The 24602-nt window shown below is 34.8% G+C and overlaps 1 protein-coding gene and 1 pseudogene across 1 annotated transcript; one reads left to right on the forward strand and one right to left on the reverse strand.

The window, feature by feature from the left end:
* Positions 1-17850: 17850 nt before the first annotated feature.
* On the reverse strand, positions 17851-23790 carry LOC149532131 (uncharacterized). Its single transcript, XM_089810642.1, has 7 exons — positions 22382-23790; positions 21916-21953; positions 21583-21810; positions 21195-21415; positions 20940-21097; positions 20325-20811; positions 17851-20180 (listed from the first exon to the last, which is right to left on the reverse strand). Exons 1-7 carry the CDS (start codon positions 22481-22483, stop codon positions 18205-18207), a joined length of 3210 nt encoding a protein of 1069 aa, XP_089666768.1. The 5' UTR covers positions 22484-23790; the 3' UTR covers positions 17851-18204.
* Positions 23084-24602, forward strand: part of LOC149532132 (putative GPI-anchored protein At3g06035 pseudogene) — a 123575-nt pseudogene continuing 122056 nt past the window's right edge.

The following is a 24602-nucleotide window of genomic DNA, read 5'->3' on the forward strand; positions in this document are numbered from 1 at the left end:
AAGCAATGCTACTCAAATATGAAGTTATGAGATAATACTAAGTATAGGATAACTCATAATGGTGGATTGGTAATTTGACAATACATACAAGAATTATTATTATTTTCCTTATATAAGTAAAAATTCAAATAAGAAAAGGTTGAGTTAGATCTTTTTTCTATTTAAAATCATAGACCAAGTGAACAATTAACAATTTATAACATACCTTAGTGTTCTAATGGATTTTAAATGTGTAACTTTTCTTTTTGTCCTCTAGTAGCAACTGAGTGCATTGAGTATCATTTAGCATTTTTGTAGGAAAATTAATTACATTTGCATAGACTTGTCACTAGTGAATTCAAAACTTTGAAACACATGTAAATGTGTACTAAGAAGCACAAATTCTTAAGTATTAACTATAACATCATAACTATCTCATAAAAATGTGTACACTTGTTAAGATGTTGACATTGTTGTCATTGATGTCAAAGCCCTTGCACTAGTTGGTTGTGCTCAACAATGTACAAATTTGATCTATTCTATGCAAATTTTATGTTAATAAATTATGTGGATGGATATCCCTACTCCAATAAAGGTAATATATATTTTTGGTACATCTGTAGTATTCAATAATTGCAGAGATGTGAAACCTTCAATGGACATCATTGCTTTTTGTATTCCATAGCTCTTTCAGGTATGTTACTAGTTGGACATTCATGGAGTGTATTGGAATATTTTGAAATTATATTTAATTCAATTTTGGGAAGGTCCTATCTTGTGTTATTCTTTAGTTGGTATAGAATATTTGTAGATCAAAATATGGTATGTGTTGTTGTGTTCCCATTTGTCCAAGAATACATTTATCTTTTGGTAAATATACTACGTAAATTGCATATCTCATGTGTAACCTATCTTTGGGTCATGTGGTATCATGGTATGAAGTTCTAAAAAATGTGTCATATATTTTAGGTCATGTGCTAGTGTGTTCTACCATATTGAAATATTTTGTATTCAACATGACATGGTTTTACTAGTCCAACATATGTATTTTTTCATCATATGTATATATAGAACATATATTTTGTATCTAAATATGAGAGAGCATGAGCATGTTGAAGGTGATATGATGTAAGCATGATTATGTGAATACTCAATAGTGAAGTGTGCAAGCACAAATAAAAAAGTCTGAAAATAAACAATGAAGGTAGAGGATAATAACATAGAGGAATATTTAGTTTTTCAAAAGTTTGGTGAATTCTGGAAGAATATCTATAACCAAATCTACTACAATTAGTTATTGTTTTTCTAATTAATCAAAAGTGCTCCATGCATATGCATATCCAACATTATCAATTCATATTTTATCTGTAACACAATTTTGTAATCAATCATTTATATCTTTGTAGTTAGCTCAATCAGCAATGAGCCTCTGTAAAAATCACCTTATTCAATGTTCCATTCATGAGAATTAGTTTTTGTGTGATTTTTCTCATTTTGGATTTCCATGTCAATTCTAGTGTGATGTTGTCGATGTTTGTATACTTATAATTTCTTTTATGTTTTAGTTATTAGAATGGTTTAATTTGAATTTAATTAATTAAGTTTGAGAAAAAAATTAATAACTACTTCATCTCCCTCTTAGCTATTCAACCTATTCAATAACTGGTATCAAGCTTGCTCCTTCAAGAAGATTGAGCTTAATAGTTTAAGGGAGACCTTGACAATTTGAATAGATGGAAAGTAATTTCAAGTATGAAAAGAGTTTGTAGCCCATGTTGGATGGAATGGAATGCATTAAATTAGAGAATGGTGAATTGAAATAAAATATTAAGGAAGCTAATACGTGTATCTCAAAGATGAGGGACCAAATCCAAAAGTTCAAAACAAGACACAAAGAGGTTATGTCATGTCCCCTTTTCAAATAATTAAAAAATAATAATCTTTGCTAAGGCAGGCAGGCCCAAGAAAGTGAAGTTTCGGAAAAAGGAGGTTAATCTTTGGAAACCGTTGAACTAATAAATGAAAATTATTATTAAAATATGTTTCATTAACCTCTCCTGGACGTGAGTTACAGTTATGCCCTCTTTTAAGGGGTTTGGAGGCATTTTGGGCAGATGCCAGAACTTGATTTTTCTCATTTCTTTGTTATTCTTCAGAGGCTGCCAAACCTGTGGAGAAGGAGACCCAAGAATGGGAGTTTGCAGGTTTCCAGGGAGACCCAAGAATGGGAGTTTGCAGGTTTCCATGAAGGCTAAGGATGGGAGTTTGAAGCCATTCCATGTGCATACTCATATAGAGTTTTCCTTTGTGCTGAATAGTGCAGATTTGTGAGTTTTCGGGGTTGTTTTTTGGTATGAGTTTGATGTTTTCAGTAGAGTATTTCATATCAGTTTCGGTTGCTGCTGTATTTCAGACTTTAAGATGTTAAAATAGAGCTGAATATATGTATTGGGACATGATTAAACTTCTGAGATAGTTTATTAGTGTTTTGTGGTGTTTCCAGGCATTTTTGTGTTAATTTCGGGAGCCTGATGAGCATAGTTTTTGTCCTACATTTGTGAGCTGTTGTGTAAAGGCTATATAGATCTAGAAATGTCATTTTGTAGGCCGTTATGCTGCTGAAATTTTTGTAAAAATGTCCATTTTCAGATTTATTAATAATAGGTGAAGCTGTGAAGCTTTGGGCACCATTTTTGGCATACCCGATTTGGGGTTTCTTGAGAAATTTGGAGGATCTTTGTGATATTAGTTGTTTGATCTTAAAGATCTGATTAAAGGTTGGAAATATCATACAAATTCAGAAAAGGGACATTTCAGTGGTATCAGAGCCATGATCTTGCCAACCTGAGGGTTTGTAGAAGTTGCATGTCAATTTTGACAACTACCCAGATCTTGCATTTCAGTTTTGAGAACTACCCAAATCTTGCATGTCATAATTTATGATTGCATGTTGCTTCTAATCAGCTGCATGTCAAAATTTATGGTTGCATGCTACTTCTAATCATTTTCATGTTAGTTCTTGGTGAATTTGGTGGTTGCATGTTGCTTCTAATCAGTTGCATGTCAAAATCTATGGTTGCATGCTACTTCTAATCATTGCATGTTAGTTCTTGGTGTTTGAAGAAGTTATATCCTATTGGGGTTACACTCTACTTTATCCAGAATGGATAGGTATAGTACAGAGTCTCAGAGGACACGATCTTGGACAATTGATATCCATAGTCAAAACAGTAGAAAGGATGGTTATTTAGACATTCGAGATAAACTTATGAAAATAAGCCATGACATGTCTGAACAATTGGTTGAGCACCACCGTATAATGAATGACATGTTGTCCAACCCAGCTAAGGTGGATAAGTTGACTGGATTTCTATTTGGCAGATTTTCTCACATGACAGATGACACAATTCCCAAGAACTTGCATGAGGAGTTTGAGAAACTAGCTGATAGCCAGGTAGAGGTCTTAGATTCTACTCTGCCACAGGAGGTGGTGGGAAAGGATATTACACAGATTGATAGTAACAGTCAACTTGATACTCAAATTGAGACAATTGTTTACAGGTTGTCAAAGGGTGATGCCATAGGTATTCAGGATGGTATAGTTACAACAGGCAGTGACTACAGTGTAGTGGGTTCAGATGATGATTATGAGGATGTTGTTGTGTAGGATGGTGAGATACCTGGTAGAGATGAGAAGACATTGAGCATTCATGACTTTGCTGAGAAAGAGTACTAGGCACAGTTAGATGGTGCATCACATGAGGTTGAGGCCGGTAGTACTTCACATGATTTGTCCAGCCAGCTGAAGGTGAACAAAGATAGTATTGTGACTTCATTATCTCATCATGACAAGTATGTGGAGTTAGTTGGTATTGGTCATATTACTCAGGTGAGGAGTTTTCTTGAGTTACCAGTTAATTCTAGTTTACGGATATGGACTCGAGATTGTTATATTGGCATTTGGGATTCAGTTGACTGGAGATCTTTAACACTTTTTGGTAGCAGTGTTTGTTTGGGTGCTATCATGGATTTGATTAGCAGATTACACGGTGTTGTCTTTTCTTGTGCCAGTATCTTGTCCGATGTTGGTATTAGTTTTTATACACCGATGTTGGGCTTTGTTCATATATCCAGTCGACCATACTTGCTAGAATGTGTTGATGATATTTCATATTTGGCAATGTGTATAGATGAGTCCCAGGATCATATTGGCATTGATGACATCCATGAGGATGCAGTGGGCAGTTTTGAAGACTTAGTTTCCTTGGGTATAGAGGAGTTGGATAGCAATGCTAATGTTTTTGATACTCCGTATGTTGATATGAGCTTTAGATTTGATTCACAGGATATGGATGGTAATACTCTAGAGACTAGTAACTTTGAGGATACTCCTTTAGACAGTGCATCAGAGGAGGTTTGTAGGAGACAGTCAAGCCAGTGCCATCATGTGTCTAATCAGTTGAGAGTTAGTGACTGAGACATTGCTATCACTTGCTAGCATTTCGATGCTGCTCGTCAGTTGTTAGTAGTTTATGGATAGGGTTCTCCTACTAGTGATGAGCAGGAAGGCAGTTATCTTTCCTTGACAGAGATCCACTCTTTATGGGAGGCTATTCAAATTTTGAGACAGAATTATATGCAGTTGGTAGCTGACAGAGATTATCTTATGGAGTGGGACAGTACAGCATATGATGCATTGTTGGCCAAGGAAGATGAGGTGAGTGAGCTTACTGAGCAGCTTGAGGTGACTTCTGAGATTCTTGAGAGTACACAGTTGGCTTTCAAGGAGTCACAGTTTCATTTGGCTAAGGTGACCATGGAGTTAGAGTGACTACAGTCTTTACCTGATTCTATACAGTCACAAGCTATGGTGTTTGGTGATCCGAGGATGACCATGGCCGAGATTGTCAGAGACAGTGGAGATGGGGATGCATCCATCCTTGATACTAACATTGGCATATCAGGTTCATTCCCACTAGAGTCAGGTTCAGTTGAGTTGGGTGTTGTAGCAGATTGTTGTATGCCTGACATGGTGGTGGCCTCTAGTACTGATGGCACAGAGACTAGAGATGTATCAAAGATCGTGTGTGATGTTGGTGAGTCGACAGTTGGCATGGTTCCTGCTAGTAATACTACTCCCTTGGTGATATCTTTGGAGGTAGTAGTCAGTTCCAACATGGTTAATGATCAATTGCAGTTAGTTTCATCTGGATTACAGTCTGAGCCACTAACTGAGATTGGCACATTCTATCGGCATTACACTATGAGGTATGCTCATCAATTTACCTTTGATGACCATGTTGATGAGATTATGATACAAAGATGTACTTTGGTTCCTAGTGCTTATCATCAGTTATGGAATAGTTTGATGCCTCAAGATGAGAGTTGTGATGGGCACGACATGGTGATAGGTCCTGCAGTTGATAGCTTGATAATACATGACTTAGAGCAGGAGTTTTGGAGTGATGCTTCAACAGGTGTTGTTATTGATTCTACTCCTTTGGCTATAACATCTCCTGACTTAGCTAGTGATCAGTCACAGTGGGTTATATCACTTTTTCATGGTGAGTTGTTGACTGAGGTTGGTTTTTTTAATCAACATTATATTGCAGGGTATATACATCAGTTAGCAATTGATCCTTGTGTTGAGGAGTTGATGGCAGGAAAATTTGGTTTGGGTTCCATTTCTTGTTGTTTATCTTGTGATGGCTTTTCACCATCAAGGGTGCATGGGAGTTATGGTTATGAGACAGTGGTCGATGATCTACAGAGTTGTGTTGACTGCAGGAGTTGTACAGTGTGTGGATTCTCCATACTTGGTATAGTTTCATTTGAGAGCATTCACCATTGTTGCAGAGTTGGATTGTACATTCTGTATAGGCCAGTGGAATGCATTGATGGTATTTACTGTGTTGGTAGTCCACTTTACTTGGGTTTTGATGTTCTAAGATTTTTTCTCTCGTGGGTTTCTGACTGTGGAAGTTGTGATTTTGGAGTTTGGTTGAGCTATAATTGTCAGTTTGATTATGGATTCCTCTTGGTCATATTGCAGAGGATATTGCAGGAGCCTGTGTTAATTGGTAGTAGTATAGTTTATGACTACATTTGGGATCCAGGTGGATTGATTGGTTTATTGTTCAGCCATTGCTTGAGGATAAGCAATGTTTGGGAGGGGAGGACTTGTCATGTCCCCTTTTCAAATAATTAAAAAATAATAATCTTTGCTAAGGTAGGCAGGCCCAAGAAAGTGAAGTTTCGGAAAAAGGGGGTTAATCTTTGGAAACCGTTGGACTAATAAATGAAAATTATTATTAAAATATGTTTCATTAACCTCTCTTGGACATGAGTTACAGTTATGCCCTCTTTTAAGGGGTTTGGAGGCATTTTGGGCAGATGCCAGAACTTGATTTTGCTCATTTCTTTGTTATTCTTCAGAGGCTGCCAAACCTATGGAGAAGAAGACCCAAGAACGGGAGTTTGTAGGTTTTCAGGGAGACCCAAGAATGGGAGTTTGCAGGTTTCTAGGAAGGTTAAGGACGGGAGTTTGAAGCCATTCCATGTGCATGCTCATACAGAGTTTGCCTTTGTGCTGAATAGTGCAGATTTGTGAGTTTTCGGGGTTGTTTTTTGGTATGAGTTTGGTGTTTTCAGTAGAGTATTTCATATCAGTTTGGGTTGCTGCTGTATTTCAGACTTTAAGATGTTAAAATAGAGCTGAATATATGTATTGGGATGTGATTAAACTTCTGAGATAGTTTATTAGTGTTTTGTGGTGTTTTCGGGCATTTTTGTGTTAATTTCGAGAGCCCGATGAGCATAGTTTTTGTCCTACATTTGTGAGTTGTTGTGTAAAGGCTATACAGATCTGGAAACTTCATTTTGTAGGCCGTTATGCTGCTGAAATTTTTTTTTAAATGTCCATTTTCAGATTTATTAATAATAGGTGAAGCTGTGAAGCTTTTGGCACCATTTTTGGCATACTCGATTTGGGGTTTCTTGAGAAATTTGGAGGATCTTTGTGATATTAGTTGTTTGATCTTAAAGATCTGATTAAAGGTTGGAAATATCATACAAATTCAGAAAAGGGACATTTCAGGTTAGCCAAGAGTTGAAAGAGTCAAAGAATAAAGTGGTAAATGTGAAACAACAATTAAGTGATTTCAAGAATACTAGATCATTTCTCAAAGAAAGTATCAAGTAGAAAATGGAAGAATGGAAGAAGACTGGAGGAAATTTCAAAAGCATTATCAAGAAGATATCAGATGAAAATGAGAAGTTGGGTCAAGAAATGAGGAAGCTGAAATTTGAAGCAAAGACTTGTGAAAGAGACACTATTTTGGATCAAATTTTGGCCCTTCAAGAACATTAGAAGGAAGGATTAGGTCTCATCGGAGAATGTTCTAAACGGAAGATCAAAGGTAAAGACAAGGAAGTTAGAGCTAAATAAAATTTTGATAACAAGAAAAGTGTAGAATTCAAGATCATTGACAAGAATAGCTCTAGTCACCCAATTTAATGCTCTAAGGTGCATGTCTTTTAATAGTCACTATTTTATATACAAGAATTTTGTCATAAGAATGTACGATGCAAGAGCGGTAAAGAAAAAAATGTTCATTATTTAGTTGTCACAAATTTGATCATAAGGAAAATCCATGCAAAAGTCAAATATTTAATCCAATTAAGATAAATGGGAAGATCAATACTTTTTTATGGAAATAGGGCATATCTATGGTTCAATCAGTAAGATCATGACAAAGGAATGTAAAATGTTTGAAATGTGGTTAGACTAGTCATTATGCTAACACATGTAGATTTGTTGTTTCTCCTTTTTTTTTTGTAAATAATAAGATTGTTACGATTTTAGGTGAACCTTAGAAGAGGGTCATGGCGAATCTTAGAAGAGATTTTACAAGGAAGTTAGTAAGGAGAACTTAGTGGCACTAGATCTAAGTACTATATCTTTCAATTAAGAATACTACTTTGGCTTGTGGGAGTTTTAAAATATAAAATTTGTTGTTAACCCCTATCATGCGTGACACCAATTGTATATGATGTGTCTCTTGTATGAATTAAATAAGGTGTATCATGATTAGTTTGATTGATTGGTGTGTAATGTACAATTGATTGCATCTGCACTATAAATTTGTGGCAAGAAGAGTAATTATGAGAAGTTATTATTAAAAGGGTAAAATTTCAAAATATTTGTCAATATTTACGAAGGAGAAATTGAATAATTTATAGAGATTTTGAGGTTTGATAAATTTAGTCAATAATGAAAATGGACTCAAGGTTGATTGTTCATGAATTTGATGATGTCATGTCACAAAATCTAAAAATAGTAGAATTTGAAGAATTTGATAATGAGAAGATTAGGCAAATTAAAGTAAGGTTAACTATTAAAAAGTTCCAGAGGGCTTGTACATTCATCATGGACATATGGGGATAGTTTTCCTTATTTAGAGAGGAGCTACTATTATTCTTATTAAGTCAGTTCAAGGATGCAAATTTGGTGTTTGAAAGACCCTATGCCTTGAAAAAAGAAGAAATTGAATACCTTACTAGTTTGAGTGATTTGGAGCTCTTCCAGGAAGCAAGTCAATAAAGTAAAAGGATGTGTAAGAATTTACTAGTTTCGACAAATAATTATGTTCTATATTGATTAATACCCTCATTAGTTCAACATTACATATAAGATTTATTTTTGAAATTGTGAAGGTGTTATGTTTGAAATAGCAATTTATGTGGCACATAAAATGGTCAAGGAAAGTGTTTAGTTTGATTTGTGTAGTCTACTGTTAGAAAATTTATTTGAAAATGCTAAAATGTCATTGGAAGATTATTATTCCTTCTAGTTTGGGTCTCTAATTATGTGTTTGGTATTCTACTTTCTAAGACCATATTTGATTAAGCTAAAAATAAGTTTTGAAGGGACTTGAAACCCTTTACAACAAAACCACATAAAGATAAGAAATAGATGGATGTCCCTATTCTGGTAATGGTTATACATATTTTTGGTACATCTATGGTATTAGTGATTATATAAATATAAGATTCTGGACAGATATAATTGGTGTTTATATTTTAGATCTCTTCTAGCTATTTTTTTCTTCATTGATATTCATGTAGTGTATTAGAAGATTTTGGTATAGCAGTTGTGTTCAATTTTGAAAATGTCCTATCTTGTTTTATCCTTGGTTGGTACATAGTTTTTGTAAATCAAGGACATGGTCTTGGTTGTGGTGTTCCCATCAATCCTAGAATATATTATCTTTCACAGATTATACTATGTAATATGTGTATCCTATGTGCAACCTATCCTTGGATCTTGTGGTGGCATCAATTATAGTTCTCAAATGTGTAACCAATATTTTAGGCTCAGTGCCAACACGTTAAAACATATTAAAATATCTTTTTCTATTCAAGATAAGATATTTTTTTCTAGGTCGACATATGTATTTGTTTAATCAAATTATCCAATGGAGAGAGAGCATGTGTGTATTAAAGGGGATATGATGTGATCGTGATTATGTGAATAATTAATGGTGAAGTGTGTGAGAAGAAAAAAGAACTGTAAAGCCTAATTGTAAAGGCAACAGACAATAACAAAAATGAGTATTTAATTTTACAAAAGGTTGGTGAATGCTAGCAGAAGATCTCTAACTGGATCTACTACAATTAGTTACTACTACTTTACTAACCAAAAATGTTTCATGCATGTATAGATGCAAAATTATCAGTTCATGTTTTGTCTATAAGAAATTTTTCTAATCAGAAATTTTATATCTAAGTATTTAGCCCAACTGGAAATGATCCTTACCTAGAGTGAGAAAACTAACAATGAGCCTTTATTAAAAAAAATACCTTAATTGGTATTTTATTCATGAGAATTAGTTTCTCTATAGTTTTTTCCATCTGGGGTTTCCATGTTAATTTTGGTGTTATAGTGTTTGGTGCTTTCTACTTTCAAGTTCTTATATGCTTTAATTGTTTGAATGGTTAAGTTTGTACCAAATCAATTGAGTTTGAGAAATATTGTTTTAAAACCAATCCCCCCACCACCACCCTCTCATTTATTCTACATGTTCAATAGTATTCCCTTGAAAGTTTTCACTTAACTTCTCTAGATGCACTTACACTCATACCTAAATCTCACGTACCAATAAGTGAGTAAACAAGTATACACCTCTCCATACTCATCAAATCAATAAAATAACTCCATCAACAAAAAGTACACATGACATGCTCTACATGATGGCTATTCAAATTTGAAAATGAGACTGTATATGCAAAAGTTATAACCAAAATAGTGTAAAAGAGAACATTTGGCTACCAAAACTAAAAAATGTGTCAAAAAACAAAATTAGGGAACCAAATATGTACTATAATGTAGTACTTGAATTTTCTAACAATTATAAGAAGTCAAAAAATTAATCCCTTGGGTACAAGTTACACTCATTAGGAAACAAATAATATATTTAACTACAAATGCAATAATTAGAGGATTATAAAATATTTTTCAATCTGCTTTAATTTCACATTGCAATTTTTTTAAAGTGGGGATTGGCCTTGGATTAAACCAAACCCCAAAATTTAAAACATCTAATTAAATTTTCCCCCAATTAATATTTTGAATGACATTTACTAATGTTCAAAATATATTTTAGAGATTACAAATTACATTTTCTTAACTATAGAACATTGGGTGTCTTCTTGGTGGAAGGGGGCTTCTTCTAAACACTTAATTGTTGCTAAGAAGCTTGCCTAGGCTTCCCTCAACATTGATTCTTCTCAACATGTTGATCCTATTGCGCCTAACCATGCTCCCGTTTAGATTGTTGCTACTTGAGTTAGTGTGGTGGATGGTTTGGATGCTGTTGAAAGTTCCCCTACAATGACGAAGGCTGATCAAGTTAAGAACCCTAATAGATCCAATGTTGTTGTTGGTCCCTCTGTTGGATCTAGTGCTCCTGGTTCTACCTGTGTCTCTTTTGTTGGTTCTAAGGAAGATTTTCTTTTTTGCAATTGTAGGTGTCAGTTTTGTTGGTTGAGGAGGGGTGGATCCTTATCATTGGAAAACACCATAAGAAATCCTCTCCTCATTTCGAAATGGATCTTCGCTCCAAAAAGAAGAGAGGTAAAGAAAAATCCTAGTGTTTTCCTTTTTTCATTTGGTTGAGTCCTTTCATAGCTAGTATGTCTTTGACATATCTTTCGTGGTTATTTTTTGTTGATTTTTAGTTGACTGCTAGACCCTTATTTGTTTACTTGGTGGCAAAGTTTCATGTTGGTGGGGTTCTAGATCCCCTTTAAAATCTATTTGTACAGGGTTTTAGGTCCCCCTCAAATTAAACTAGCATTTACCGATAATAATAGACATTAGACAAATTTTCCTTTAAAAATGGGTGGTGTGAATATATTTTTAACATGGGTGTTTAAACCCCACAATGGTGGTAGATCCCCATGAGATATTGGTTTTTCCAACATATTACCAAGTTAACTCTATAAATAAGCCACTTTTAGCTATGTTATTGATTCAAGTTTAGGGATGGATTTGAATTTGAGTTTGAATTCATGGGTTCGGGTAAAAAAATTCCCATTTGGGTGTGTGTGTGTGCGTGCGTGTGTACAAAAATGAGAGGAACATGCATAATTGCAAAACTTAGTCATTTCATAGTATGAATATATGTTTCTTGATCATTGAATAATGCCAAATGTCAAAGATAAATATTAAATACCTGCCCATTAATCTATGTTCATGATTGTAAAGAAAATCATACATTGAATTACTAAATTGCAAAATGAAATTTCAAAACATAGAGTAGTTCATTAAATAATAAAGTTTGAAACATAATGATAAATGGAAAGTGATTAATAGTTTATCAATGATCATAGTATCAACTACCCTTCAAGGGTCAAATGGGTCATCAAACAATGAGGGATCAATGGCTTCATCCCCGGCTGTAACTATATCTATATCCTCATCATTGAAACAAACAATCTCTACAACCTTCTCTTAAAACTTGCAAAATGGGCACATCGAAATGAGAGATCAGATGAGTGAAATATTTTTTAGTAGGCTTGTTTTAGGGTTACATTAAAAAAACATTATTTTAGGTTGTTTTATTTCATTTTTTGGACCATATTGTTGTGAGTCCTAGATTTTCCCTTAATCGTGCTAGCAAGGACCCAGATGGACCCACAATCCAAAACTCAGACCCAACCCGAACCCGCAACAAACTTGAATGTAAATTCCAACCCGCACGAACTTGGACCCAAATCCAGGTTATAGTGTGTGAATCCAGTAATGAAGAATTTTAGTCAACAATCCCTTGTATGTGACCAACTTGAGAGGATTCAAACAAGGAATTAATTTGACCTAAATGCCCTATTTTCTAGGCTCTATTAGACCTAGGTGGGTGAACTTTCAATATCCTTGTGATTATAATTCTTTTTCAAGTGGATAATGTAACAAATTAGCTCTTAGTATATGCAATACAATTAAATGTTTGGTTACAAGCAATATCATGTCTTATGGTTGTCCACCTTCTTGGGTGTGGGTTTTTGTAAGTGTTTTCTTGCCTCTTGTTTTGGTAAACAACAACGAGTTTCTCTTTCTTGATTGTCTGTAAATTGGAACCCTGACATAGTAGTTCCAACTTGAGTTATTTGCACAAATCTAAGTGATTTTGAGTCTAATTGGAGAAGTGAAGTTAATTATTTTTTGTCTCTCAATTGAAGCATAATAATGTACTTGCCCTCTTTCTTTGGTGAAGTTTTTCCTAAAAACATTTCTCCACATTAATTCAGTGTCTTATTGGATTGTTTTAATTTTTCATCGATATTGAATGGTGTAATCATAATTATGTTTAATATTTCTAATCTTATTTTCGTATTTGAAATCACAAAAAGAAGTGGTAATTTTAATTTTGTATTTGAAATCGCATGAAAAATTTTATTTACAAACTTATTGACCTTTTTTTTTAATCAATCTAATGGATCTAGTGTGGTAGAAGTAATGCATTAGGTTTTATTGCTTACTTGTGTGTCACATGTGATATACAATTAATAGCTTCTTAGGGCTCATCTACAAAAATCCTAAAGTTTCAATGAACTTGAGGATACATAGAAGCATAGGATGCATTTATGGGATATCCAATGGCATAGTTTATAAGACAACCCCTTTGACCTTCACAATAACCTAAATGTGGAATTCAAATTTGCCTATGACATTTCTTATGTGAATTTTAAGACCCTTGTTTTAGGATTTATATTCTATAAAAAAGAAATTGCTACAAAAGTGGTAAATTTTAGTGTCATTACTTCCATAACCATTTTTTGGCTATTGTCATCCTAAAGAAGTGACATGAGAGCAATGTATGGACAATGGCTCAAATTGATACAATTATTGCAATGTAACTCAATCATATAAAGATCTCTAATATTATGTACTGGTCCTATTGGAAATAAATCATCCATGAACATAAAATAGAAAATAATTCTAAATGAAAACATTGAATTGATAGAAATAAATTGTAGAATATTGCTAGCCTCTTCAAGAGGAAAAGCTCCTTTTCCTAGTACTTAATACAATACATATAGGTGATTGGATAGTATTATATACATCATATCTATAATAGTTCTAATCAAGCTAACTACTAATTCCCAAGTTTATGGTATTTGCTCATAATAATAAAATGACTTAAAAGCATATTTCCAAAACCCATTTTTTAACAAAGGAGAGGGAAAGAAATCCTAACATCTATATTTAGTGGCTTATGATTTTAGTATCCTTTAAAAGTTTTTGTAGATTTCAATTTTAGTGAAGAATTGTGATTTAAGGAAGAATTATTTATCAATCTAGATGGTATTTCCACTATTGGATTTCATTATCATATCTTCAACCCTAGGTGATCTTATCCTCGCACATTCCTTTATCCTTGCATGTTCACATCTTATGTGCCTACATATATATGCTATAACCTTACTTCTGTAACTCTACTGTTAGCAAGCAAGATTGAGGAGTCATATTCCCCTCTTAAATATGTTTGTTTATATGATTCCATTTTTTATTTATGCTCAACTCAATATGATGTTTTTTTGTTCACTTTTTCAATTTGCAAAATTGAAGTCTAAGCTTTCAAATTTTAAGTTAAAATTTAAACACTTTTGACACAGCTAACTAGTAAAGATATTAAGGCAAATAAATTCCACATGTTTTCATTTGAACATAATGTTATTGAGAACATTTATCACATGCTTTTTAGATTTTAAATTTAATTATATGTATTTAACCAACTCTAAGAACAAATATTATTACTAACAAACTAATAATTATGATTGTAATTGTTAGCCTTGGTCATGATTTTAATTTGCTTCTAGATAGAAGCCTAATTTTTTTTTTCCCTAGATGTATCTCTCTCTCTACATATTAGTGGATCCCTACATTGTTAGTAAATAAATATATTAGTCTATTTATTTGATCTCTTACTTCTATGTCAATTTTCTCCTTTATCTTTGTTCATGAATTGACTATTCTAGAAACAATAGGCACTATTCATTGAGGGGAAATATATGTATTTGTAGGATTGAGGAAATATATGAATTTGTAGGATTTGAGATGGAGTGTTCATTTTGAGAAGAGCGCACATAACAACCATTTATATGATTTCGATAAGTGTGAACAGTTACATTTTAAGTCAAAAGTTTCATATGAAAGTTAAATTGAGGCAAAATGTAATTATAAGATTTACATATTTCTATTGTTTTTAGAACATTTTGACCAAATAGTTTTAAAGTGATAAGGACTAAAATAAAAGTGAAATATTTAGTAAACAAATCCACAAATAATGTAATACCTAACTAATTCCAATTGCAAATAATCCTAAGTAATTATTTATAACCGTGTTCCATTTTCACATGGTGCTAGGAGTTAGTTATATGTTAGGTACCTACTATCTATCTCATTGTATGATCCTAAAATAATATATTCCAAAATATAAATAAGTTGAGCACTTTTGGCACATTTAACCTCAACATTAATTATACTTAAATCTTTGAGCTTACAAATAAAAATGATATCTTTTTCAATAAATTATATCATTGTTTATCAATTGATGACATGAGACTTCCACAATCTAATAATAATGACTTTGATGTTTTAAGATTTGATTGTGTTTTCTTGCATCAACAATTTGGATCACACTACTTGTTCCATGCATAAAGAGATAATTATTAAAGGCCATCCCCTAAAAGTGATCTGCTATATTTCTTTTTTTTGCATGTACTCCAACATATGACATTGCATCCATTCCAATATATGATCTACTCCAATAAATGTTAAAACATTTTGATGACCTAAAAATAGGGCCTTGATCACCTAAAAATGGGTCAAATCCATATCTACAAAAGTGAATTCGGTTCAGTTCCATAATTTACAAAATTGAACCCTCGCTGACTTCCTCCAACTAGCCATTCCAGATATAAAGACAAATAGATTCTAAACTTGCGTCAATCTATAGGGCATATTATTTGCCTGTACTATCTTCAATCTTTGTTTCACACAACTCACTCGGTGACGGGTTTGACAAGGAAGAAACCCGTAGCCAGATAGTATCTCAATAGTATCTCAACAGTGTTTATAAACACCAATTCTTTTCAAATGTAAATTGTAAAAATCAAGGCATATAATTCATCTGACAAAGTTGGTGAAATTCGGATCTGCCAGCTAGGTTAAGATCAGTCTTCGGCATAACAAAATTAATTTGTTGAGTTCATTTTAATGGTGCCCTGAAACAGAAATGTCATAATATAAAGGTGACAAAACTATGAGGGGCATAAATGATATCATTTGTAGACAAGTAAATTAATTAAGCAAAAAGTAATCAAAGAAATGAAAATCTTTTAAAATTTATTTTGGCAATTACATTTATTAATTTACAGGTTATTGTTGCATAATATTGTTTTTCATTGCAACGAGTTTCAACAGCAAAGATAATAAAGAAACAAACTGAAAGTGAAAAGCCAAAAACTGGAGGAAGCCTTTTCCAGGTGAGCACACAGGAAGACAGTTACATAACCATGCAGTTATGAGTTCTTGAGCACGCATAACATTGATGCTGCCAACAAGGATTCCACATGGCAATCCTAGTCGGATATCATAATAGCATTAATCACATTAATATTGAAGATGCCGTCTCTTAAGAAAATTCGGAAACAATCAAGAAGCTGAGAATCAAGAGTATGAATGCCGTCGGTGGACACACTTCCTCCAATAAGGAGATATCGGACGAAAACTTACGCTGAGCAAAAATTAAACACTCGAACATGAAGGACTTCGAGAACAGGAATCGCAGGGATATTGAAAATAAGAAGACAGCAGCTCCCCAAGTGACAAGATGAAGCAGAGACAGAGGCGAATGATCAGGTAGAGCAACTGCGTGGCTTCTGCATGCATCCAGCTCCCTGGGAGTGGCTTCGGCCAGCTTCTGGACACATCTGCACCTGTAAGCTTCTGCCTCTGCCTCCAGCCTCCAGCAGGACGAATTGGTATCTAAAGCTATTTCTGGATTCGGTTGTCTACAAGAGTCTTTGTCAACCTAACAAAAAACTTTATCCCAATTCCAATTTGGTATTAACTTATTAAGGAAAACCCCTGAAGGGGCAATTTCTTTTTACCATGACAAATTGTTGTTTCTCCTCATCAGAAAAAGTTAGCAGTCATGAACAATCTTAGTTCTAGCTACAATCTAGAGTTCGTTCCAAATTACTAGGCCCTACATTGCAAGTGAGTGAAAAACTTGCAATAGAACAGAAAAACCTTTAAAATTAAAAAGAAGAATCCAGAATGAGAAAATAAGGGTGGAAAAAACTATAGAGGATTCAGACGAATCTGAAAATGAAAAGAAGAAAACTAGTGTGGATGTGAAATGAATTAAGTGTATATGTCAAACACAGCCTCTCCTTGTAACCTGATTTAATCCATGGATGTTTTTGGCTAAATTGTTCGGATGGGTACTACTTAGTCATCTGAAAGCTGTAGAAGGATAGTATGTACTGTTAATGTGCAGCTGTACGGCCACTGGATCATATAAGTGGATATATATCTGGATTTATGCTTGAAGGCTTCTGGATTTTAGCTCTGTATCTTTTTTTGAATTAACATTTCAGATCATACTTCATTTCTCTTCTTTAACTCACTATCTTGATGATGGATCATGGAGTATGATTTGAATAATTGCTTCAAAAATGATACAGTTAAAATCTAGAAGCTTTCAAGCATATTATAATGGACTGTGGAAACTTAATGTCTTTGAAATCTTAACTTATTTATCATAACAAGGTCCAGCAACAAGTGGAGACTGGCTAGAGAAAACTGAAAATTAGCATAGGCAAAATTAAGCAACAGGCATATGCCACTTACAAACACATTATTTAGCACTTACTCTCAGAAGCTTCGGTTTCTGTTCCATCCACTAAACCAGGCACATACATTGAATTTGGTAGCGAACTTATCAATGATTATTCTTTCTACGGATTCCACATTGTGGTTGCAACAGTCCATCCTGTAATTTAATTTGAAACAAACAATTTTAACTTTTGGTCAGAACCATTGCAATACCATTGATAGCAGGAATGTTGCAACTTAATGTGTAATTGAATACTAAAAGTCATTCAGAAGAAAACCTTTCGCCAATCAAAGCCATAACCAGACATTTCTTCCAATCAGAGGATGCAAAAAAATATAATACTCAAGTTGTGTATAATGGACACGTTGCTTTGAATAGTCAGAAGTGAAAGTTGTAACAGGATATGGCTAAGTGTGGACATAAATAAGGTGGTTACATAAGAACTCAGGACACTAGATATCAAAGATTGTCAAGAACATGCACAATGGCACAATAAGCTATACATTTTCAACTAGTTGATCTTTTGTACATGTCTCAGCACTTTGAAATGAGACAATATTCAAATTAAATGGTGTACTGAAAAGAATGGATGCTAAAGTTTCACTACAAAGTCAAAGAAAAATCAAACACAGCGCACTGCACCACTCCGAGAAGGCAACAAAGTTGAACATAATTAAGCATTTTGATCTGGCAAGTATTGGAGCATAAGAATCTGCTCAAGTGTGGTACTCATCGACAAAAATACAGGTTAGAACCTAAACAAGCACCAAACCTTGTCAAGGTTCATGACAGAACCCTGAATAACATAGAAATGAATTATTCATCCTCGAATGGGTTTTGTACCAGCACTCTTATTTGCTGAAATGCCACTCAAATAGCCATTGGAGTGTTTTAAGCCCTCCAGTGTCTTTGCTTCCAATTCGGCAATTGACTTTTTAAGCTGCTCCTTTCTCCGATGTTCTGTAGAAGGATCTGCACCAACTTTGATATTTTGACCTGGCTCACAACTGTCAGGTGGGCAATTCAATTTTGCAGTATTTACTGACTGAGGCTTCTCCCTTTCTACAAGGGGTAATTTGCGTGGCTGCTCCACAACTGATGCACAGATTACATAATCTGACTTCTTTATTGAACAAGGAACAGAATGTACAGCAGCAGACTCTTTGCCATGCTCCTGAAGCATCTTTGGTATAGAAGGAAGCACTTCACACCCAACAGGCCGAGTTATCCTACCCTCATGGGATAACTGATTACTGAGCGTTACTTCAGCTGCTAGATCTTTGCCCCTTGAGTCATGTGACTCAATATTCAGTAAAGTCGAAATTATTCTTGGTTCTTTTCTATTCATTGCTAAAGAATGAGATAAGCTTTCTTGATTGGTACTTGAAGGCATCCCAGAAGGTCTACAAATATGAGCTGATGCCAGACACTCATTCCTGGAAATTTCTTTGGATTGTTTGTTTGTTCTCAAATGGGAGCCCTGCAAATCATTACAACAATCGCCTGTCTTAAACATAATATATGCATCACGCCCAATTCTTGTGCTGGTGGATTGGTTTGTTGGCAGCTTTCCCGCACTAGAAAAATCACATGACTCAATAACAGGGACTTTTCCAATGGAAGTGTTTGGCAAGTCAATTGACTGGTCTACATTTCCTTCATATTCTCTATTTCCAGATGCTGAAAAGGCCATACCTTCCCCAGTTGGGACTCTGGAGCACAAGGACGCATTTGGAAGCATTCCATGACTCACACAGGTATTTTCAGGATTTTCGTGCATGTTGGGAAGGAATTCATTTTTAACTTCCAAATTATCAATATTACTCTGTTGTTTCTCTGAAGAACAGGAAGATACAGAATGAGTAGATGTTTTCTTCTTCTGATTCCAAGCCCTCTTGGCTTCATCAACAGCTAGTTCATGCCTCCTGTTAAGCTCCTGCAGTTCATGCTGATACTCAAGTTCAATCAGCTCCAATTGTGTCCGTAACTCTTCATCTTCAGCATCAGCAAGGAGTGATGGGGCACTGTCAAAAGATGGCAGGCTGTCTGCAAGATCTTTTGAGGATTTTGAGTTGTTCTTAATGGAACAAGAGATTCCAGAGTTCCCAAACTTTTCCCCACCATTCACATGTGGCTGGTCTACATTGCCAATATCTTGATCGGATAATATGAAAGTATCGACTATAGCCAGATCACTACAGCCATTGCTCTCAGGGGTGCCTAGTGGAAGGTTTTCACTTTCTAAATGTGGTGATCCAAAAATCGCGTTGTCTGATGGCAATGAATCTTGAGAAGCCTGATCTTCACCCAAATGTACACGAGGTATAATTGAGCTTGAAGGAGAACAATCTGAACTGCTGGGATTATAGGTGAATTCTTCAAATCTCCCATATACGTTACTTTCAGATCTGCCTGGCAAAGAATTTTCTGCAGAGGTAGTTTCTGATGGCAGAGCCATATCAGGCAATGAGGCATTGTTTTCTATAGTTTCCTCCTTGGAAGTGCTTATCATAGGGAAATAATCAAATGATCTTTCCATTTGGTCTTCATCAACCACATGCAAATGGTGGTCATCAGAAATGTTCTCAGCAGCATTTTCACTTATGTAATCATTTTCATCAATCGAAACACCAACCTTCCATTCAGGAACTATGCCAGCAATTACAGTATCTATGAGTTCTGCTATTGGCATCAAATCTAGATCTGACAGGTCAAGTTGCTCAATCATTTCCCTTGCAACACTGAAAGCTGTATCACTATCTAAAAAAAACAGAAAATGAATATTTCTTGCATGACCTGCAAAATAGAATTTAGTTAGTTGATCTGTCTAGCATGGTCTAAAACATGAAACCAATATTATATGCAGATTACATACAATTTAACATCACAAAAGAATTAGACACAAAATAACAGAATACAGAAGAACAATGAACATATTACCTCCATGATCTGCAATGTGGAATCGCAAGGATACGGTATTATCATTCTTTTTCTTCCCTTTCAATTTCATGTTTCTTTTACTTGTTGAGCTTCGCACTTCCAGGCTAGGCAAGGGCAGACTATAACCATCTTTCTCTATCTGGGAACCGGAAGAATAATTAGACTCCCTGTCACTATCATCGATAATAGACTCAGATGTGGAATTAAAGGCAGCTATCACATCATTAACAGCTGATGTTCCGTCAAGATGCACAGAGGAAGACCTTGATCCTGGTATAGTGGATGCTTCAGTGTTTTCTACAGGAGGCCCAACAGAAGATGGAATATGAATGTATTCTACAGACTGTTTACTGCCATCACACAGGAGAAAAGGATCCTTCAAAAGCTCCCTTGCAGACAACCTATTGGGCGCTGCTACAAGACATTTTTCAATGAATGCCTTAACTTGTGGATCTTTTATTTTATTCAGGGCAGCAGGCTTTATACCCTGAGGAAGTATCCCAACAATTAAAGTTATTCCTGAATGTAATGGCCAAATTTTCACCCAGTTAACATTAGTCACAAATTCTTATCAACATAATAAATTATTGATCACAAAAGAAGAAAGGAACTTACAGATGTCACTTTCTTATAAATTTGAGCTGGATTTTTACATTCACTGTATGGATACTCAAAAGTCACCATCTCTAGTAGGCACATACCAAATGAATAGATGTCAACCAGTTCATTATAATCTTCTTCATAAAGTTCTGGAGCCATGAACTCGGGAGTTCCTGAAATTCACAGATGGCAAGTTAAATTAAACCAATTGATAGCTACCTCTAGACAGTGCATGTACAAGCAAAATAAAAGGCTATCAAAAAAACCTACCAATGACACTGTGAGCATGTGCTTGCCGCAGTAAAGTGGCCAATCCAAGATCCCCAATTTTAACCTCTCCATGGTTACCATTAACAAATATATTATCACATTTTAAGTCTCTGTGAATAATAGGAGGATTATGACTGTGGAGATATAGTAAACCCTGCAGAATTTGTCTTGCCCAACCCTTGACAGCCTTCATGTCAACATGTTTATGTTTCTTCCGATATCTGCACAAAAGTTTAAAACAACGTATTGATCTCCACAATGATATACATGATACCTCTATGAGTATAATAATAATAATACTATAAATGCTCCTTGCTAACTTTAACAAATGCTAAAACTACAATCTTAAAGAATTTATTTTAGGGTTAAAAGAATTTCAAAAACTAACTGTCTCAGAGTGCCTGATGTGAAAATCTCTGTTATGATATTCACAGTCTTGTTTTTGTCATCCACCCATGAATTGTAGAACTTGATAATATTATTATGCTTCACAGTCTTCAACAGATGTACTTCTGAATACAATCTCTCTAGATCATCTGGATTCTGCAGAAGTTCATCGATCCTCACTTGGTTCCAAGCAACTTCTAACCCCTCAACTTCGTCAAATGCCCTATAGCTGTATGATAAATTAAGGTAATAAACAATACAAACGTTCCCTCAAATAATAAGTGAGAGAGAAATGTATATCTACCCTAGAAAACAAACAAACAGACAAGGATACACAGTCTTGAAAGCGCCTTTACCCAGCACATCAGTGTACTGCATTCATTTACAGCAAATCCAAATCATTAATGTCGAAATCAAAACAATTATCCTTCTAATAATTGAAGATTAATTAATAGGATTACCTACATCCACTGACAAAAATAGTGCTCTCTATTCCTAACAAGGTAAAGAAGTGGAAGATGAAAGACGAAGACGGAAATGCAGATAGTAGCTATAATAAACAAGACTGAGTATCATAATAAACAAATAACTCAGATGATTCAGTACAAGAACACAAGGGGTAAAACTCATACGCTCTGCCATGACTGGTAATGCTAATAGTACTATTTCTAAAAGTATTGGGAAAAAAAGCAAAAATCCAGACCAGCAACCATATTTGCAAACCCTAATACTGGCAAACTATCAAGGAAAAACCAATTTGACAATCATATAAGATTACGGATTTAGAAAACAAGACTCACCCGACCATATCGTCCTGTAGGATCAACTTCCACAAATTCGTTATCGTCAGGTGGCTCGGCCGCGGAAGAGCTTCCATCACTATCTAGTTTACCTTCTGGCATTTTAACAATTACTCAAATCAGCCTGCCCACCCTTACCCGCCTGGAAGCACGCTACTAGTGAAATTCCACGCAATCTGCGTAACCAGAATGATAATCAAACCCTAAAAAAACAACTGCAGCAGATGTGATACAGCGTTTATTGAAAGAAGGAGAAAGAATAGAAACGTTCATCCATTCCAAGATCAGCAATCCTAGCACAAGCTGTGGCGGGATTAGTCCTCCCGTAGAGACAACGACGAACGAAATCAAGCCACTTCTACCTTCCATACTAAACATAACCCCTTAATTCCACATAATATTTCACGTGCATCCACAATCCAAGCCAAAAAACTAAAGCTACTCCAATTGCTTCACCAAAACCCTTATCTGCCGACCTGCATGCTAGAGTGCTCCATTCTCCAACCCAAACAAACAGCAGATGAAAACCAAAAGGGCCATATCCCGATCAATATCTAATTAAAAAAGCTCCGACTTCAAGTAGCCGTCAATTCAAAAAAGCGCATGCTATGTTTAATATTTGCTTAAAATAGCCAATCTATCCTATCAATTCGCCCGATACTCATTCCATCAAATCTAGCCAATACAAAGCGAAATTGCACAATGCACAGATCCGCCGTGGCTATTTTTGACAAATCTACTAAAATTGGCCAAGCAAGGGCAAATATCGAAAACGCCGCAGCTATTTTAGACGAATCTACTAAAACGGGCCAAACCTGTGCCAATTCGTCGCCATACTAAGTGAATTCTTTCCTCAGAAAATCCCTACGCTCAATTTCATCAAATTTCGAAGCAAAATTTAAAAACATGCAATAGAAAATGCAATCAATAAAGCCTGAATTTATCACCGCAGGAGAGCTATTCAGAATTTAGAATTACTTTCCCTTTCCACCGACTTTGCTTGGTCCACAAATTAACAGCCCAGTTGTTCTTCGCTGAAAACCGTATAATTTGTGTACAAAGGAGAGTGGGACCCCATTAAAATACATTTCACTTCATACAACAACCATAGATTCAAATTCAGACTTGAAAACCGCATGATTTTTCGAATTTCGAAGCTCTTCAAGACGCGGCTAAAACCCGTGGCCCAAAACCTCCATTTCCTTGAACTCCATCCTGTCCATCGAAATTAAAAACCCCTAATCTTTGCCAAAAACAAAGAAATATCGTCTTTCATTTATAGTACGGTTAGATTTGGTTGAAGGTTTTTCTGCTCTGGTACAGTACCTAGAATCTAAGCTGCTGAATGTATCTGTCAAATTCCGTTAAAACCCTAGACGACGACGATGATGATGAGTGGGCGTGAGATTAAGGTTAAAGGTTACGTGCGTTGAATTTAACGGGGCGATTATTATTGAAGGCCTTTCTTTTACGTAAAGGACAGAAAATTCTAGTTGTCTTCTATTTAGGAGGCTCGCTACTCCCGCTTATGTTTTGACTTTGTAATATTGCTTATATATAACACTTGTACATACGTTATTCCAAGTCAATGGGGAACCAGTACACACTTCTATAAATTGTTTCATAATCTGAGTTCCTTTTTTAAGGAATGTTGTTTATTCAATTAAAAAATTAGATTTTGTTGATTCTTATATATGTCTGAAAGAAAATCCATCTAGAAAAGGTTAGAGAGTTATTATTAGTTTAAAAGGACATTGAATTTGTTTCTTTAAAGGTTGGAGAATTAATAGTTTTAAAAAATATTGGATTATATATATATATTAGAGGTCATTAAGAGGCAAGGACTAAGGGGTATCCATTCCACCAAACTCATTGGGAAACCATCTCGGCCTCATCCATTGTCAATGTCGGAGCCACTCACTAGCGAGACTTGATTTTTGGTGGGTCATTGAGAGCCTTTCAACTTCATTGATAGACCAAGGGCCCATTGACCTTATATCAATATTCAGGAAAAAAAAATACTACAAAAAATTATTAATGTAAAAAATGTAGAAAAGGGGGGTTTATTTGGTAATGTGATAGTTAAGTGATGACTTTATGAATTGCGCTCATGGACTTTATGCCTCCACTTGAACTACCTTGTATTGAAGGTCTTTACTCTTAATAAAAATTATAAAAAAGAAACATATTTTTTTTATTATTATTATATACTTTTTCAATA

Source organism: Cupressus sempervirens, chromosome 11 (assembly GCF_028749045.1).
Source record: "Cupressus sempervirens isolate cs-2001-9-10 chromosome 11, ASM2874904v1, whole genome shotgun sequence".
In the NCBI taxonomy this organism is placed as follows: Eukaryota; Viridiplantae; Streptophyta; class Pinopsida; order Cupressales; family Cupressaceae; genus Cupressus; species Cupressus sempervirens.

Bases quoted from the DNA above. Each gene is read 5' to 3' on its own strand.
- LOC149532131 (XM_089810642.1), bottom strand. From the start codon at position 22,483: ATGCCAGAAGGTAAACTAGATAGTGATGGAAGCTCTTCCGCGGCCGAG. The intron at 21,954-22,381 runs GTGAGTCTTGTT...AAATGAATGCAG, and splicing joins CTACAGGACGATATGGTCGG to TACACTGATGTGCTGGGTAA. The intron at 20,181-20,324 runs GTAATATGTTCA...TCTATTTTGCAG, and splicing joins CCACATTGCAGATCATGGAG to GTCATGCAAGAAATATTCAT.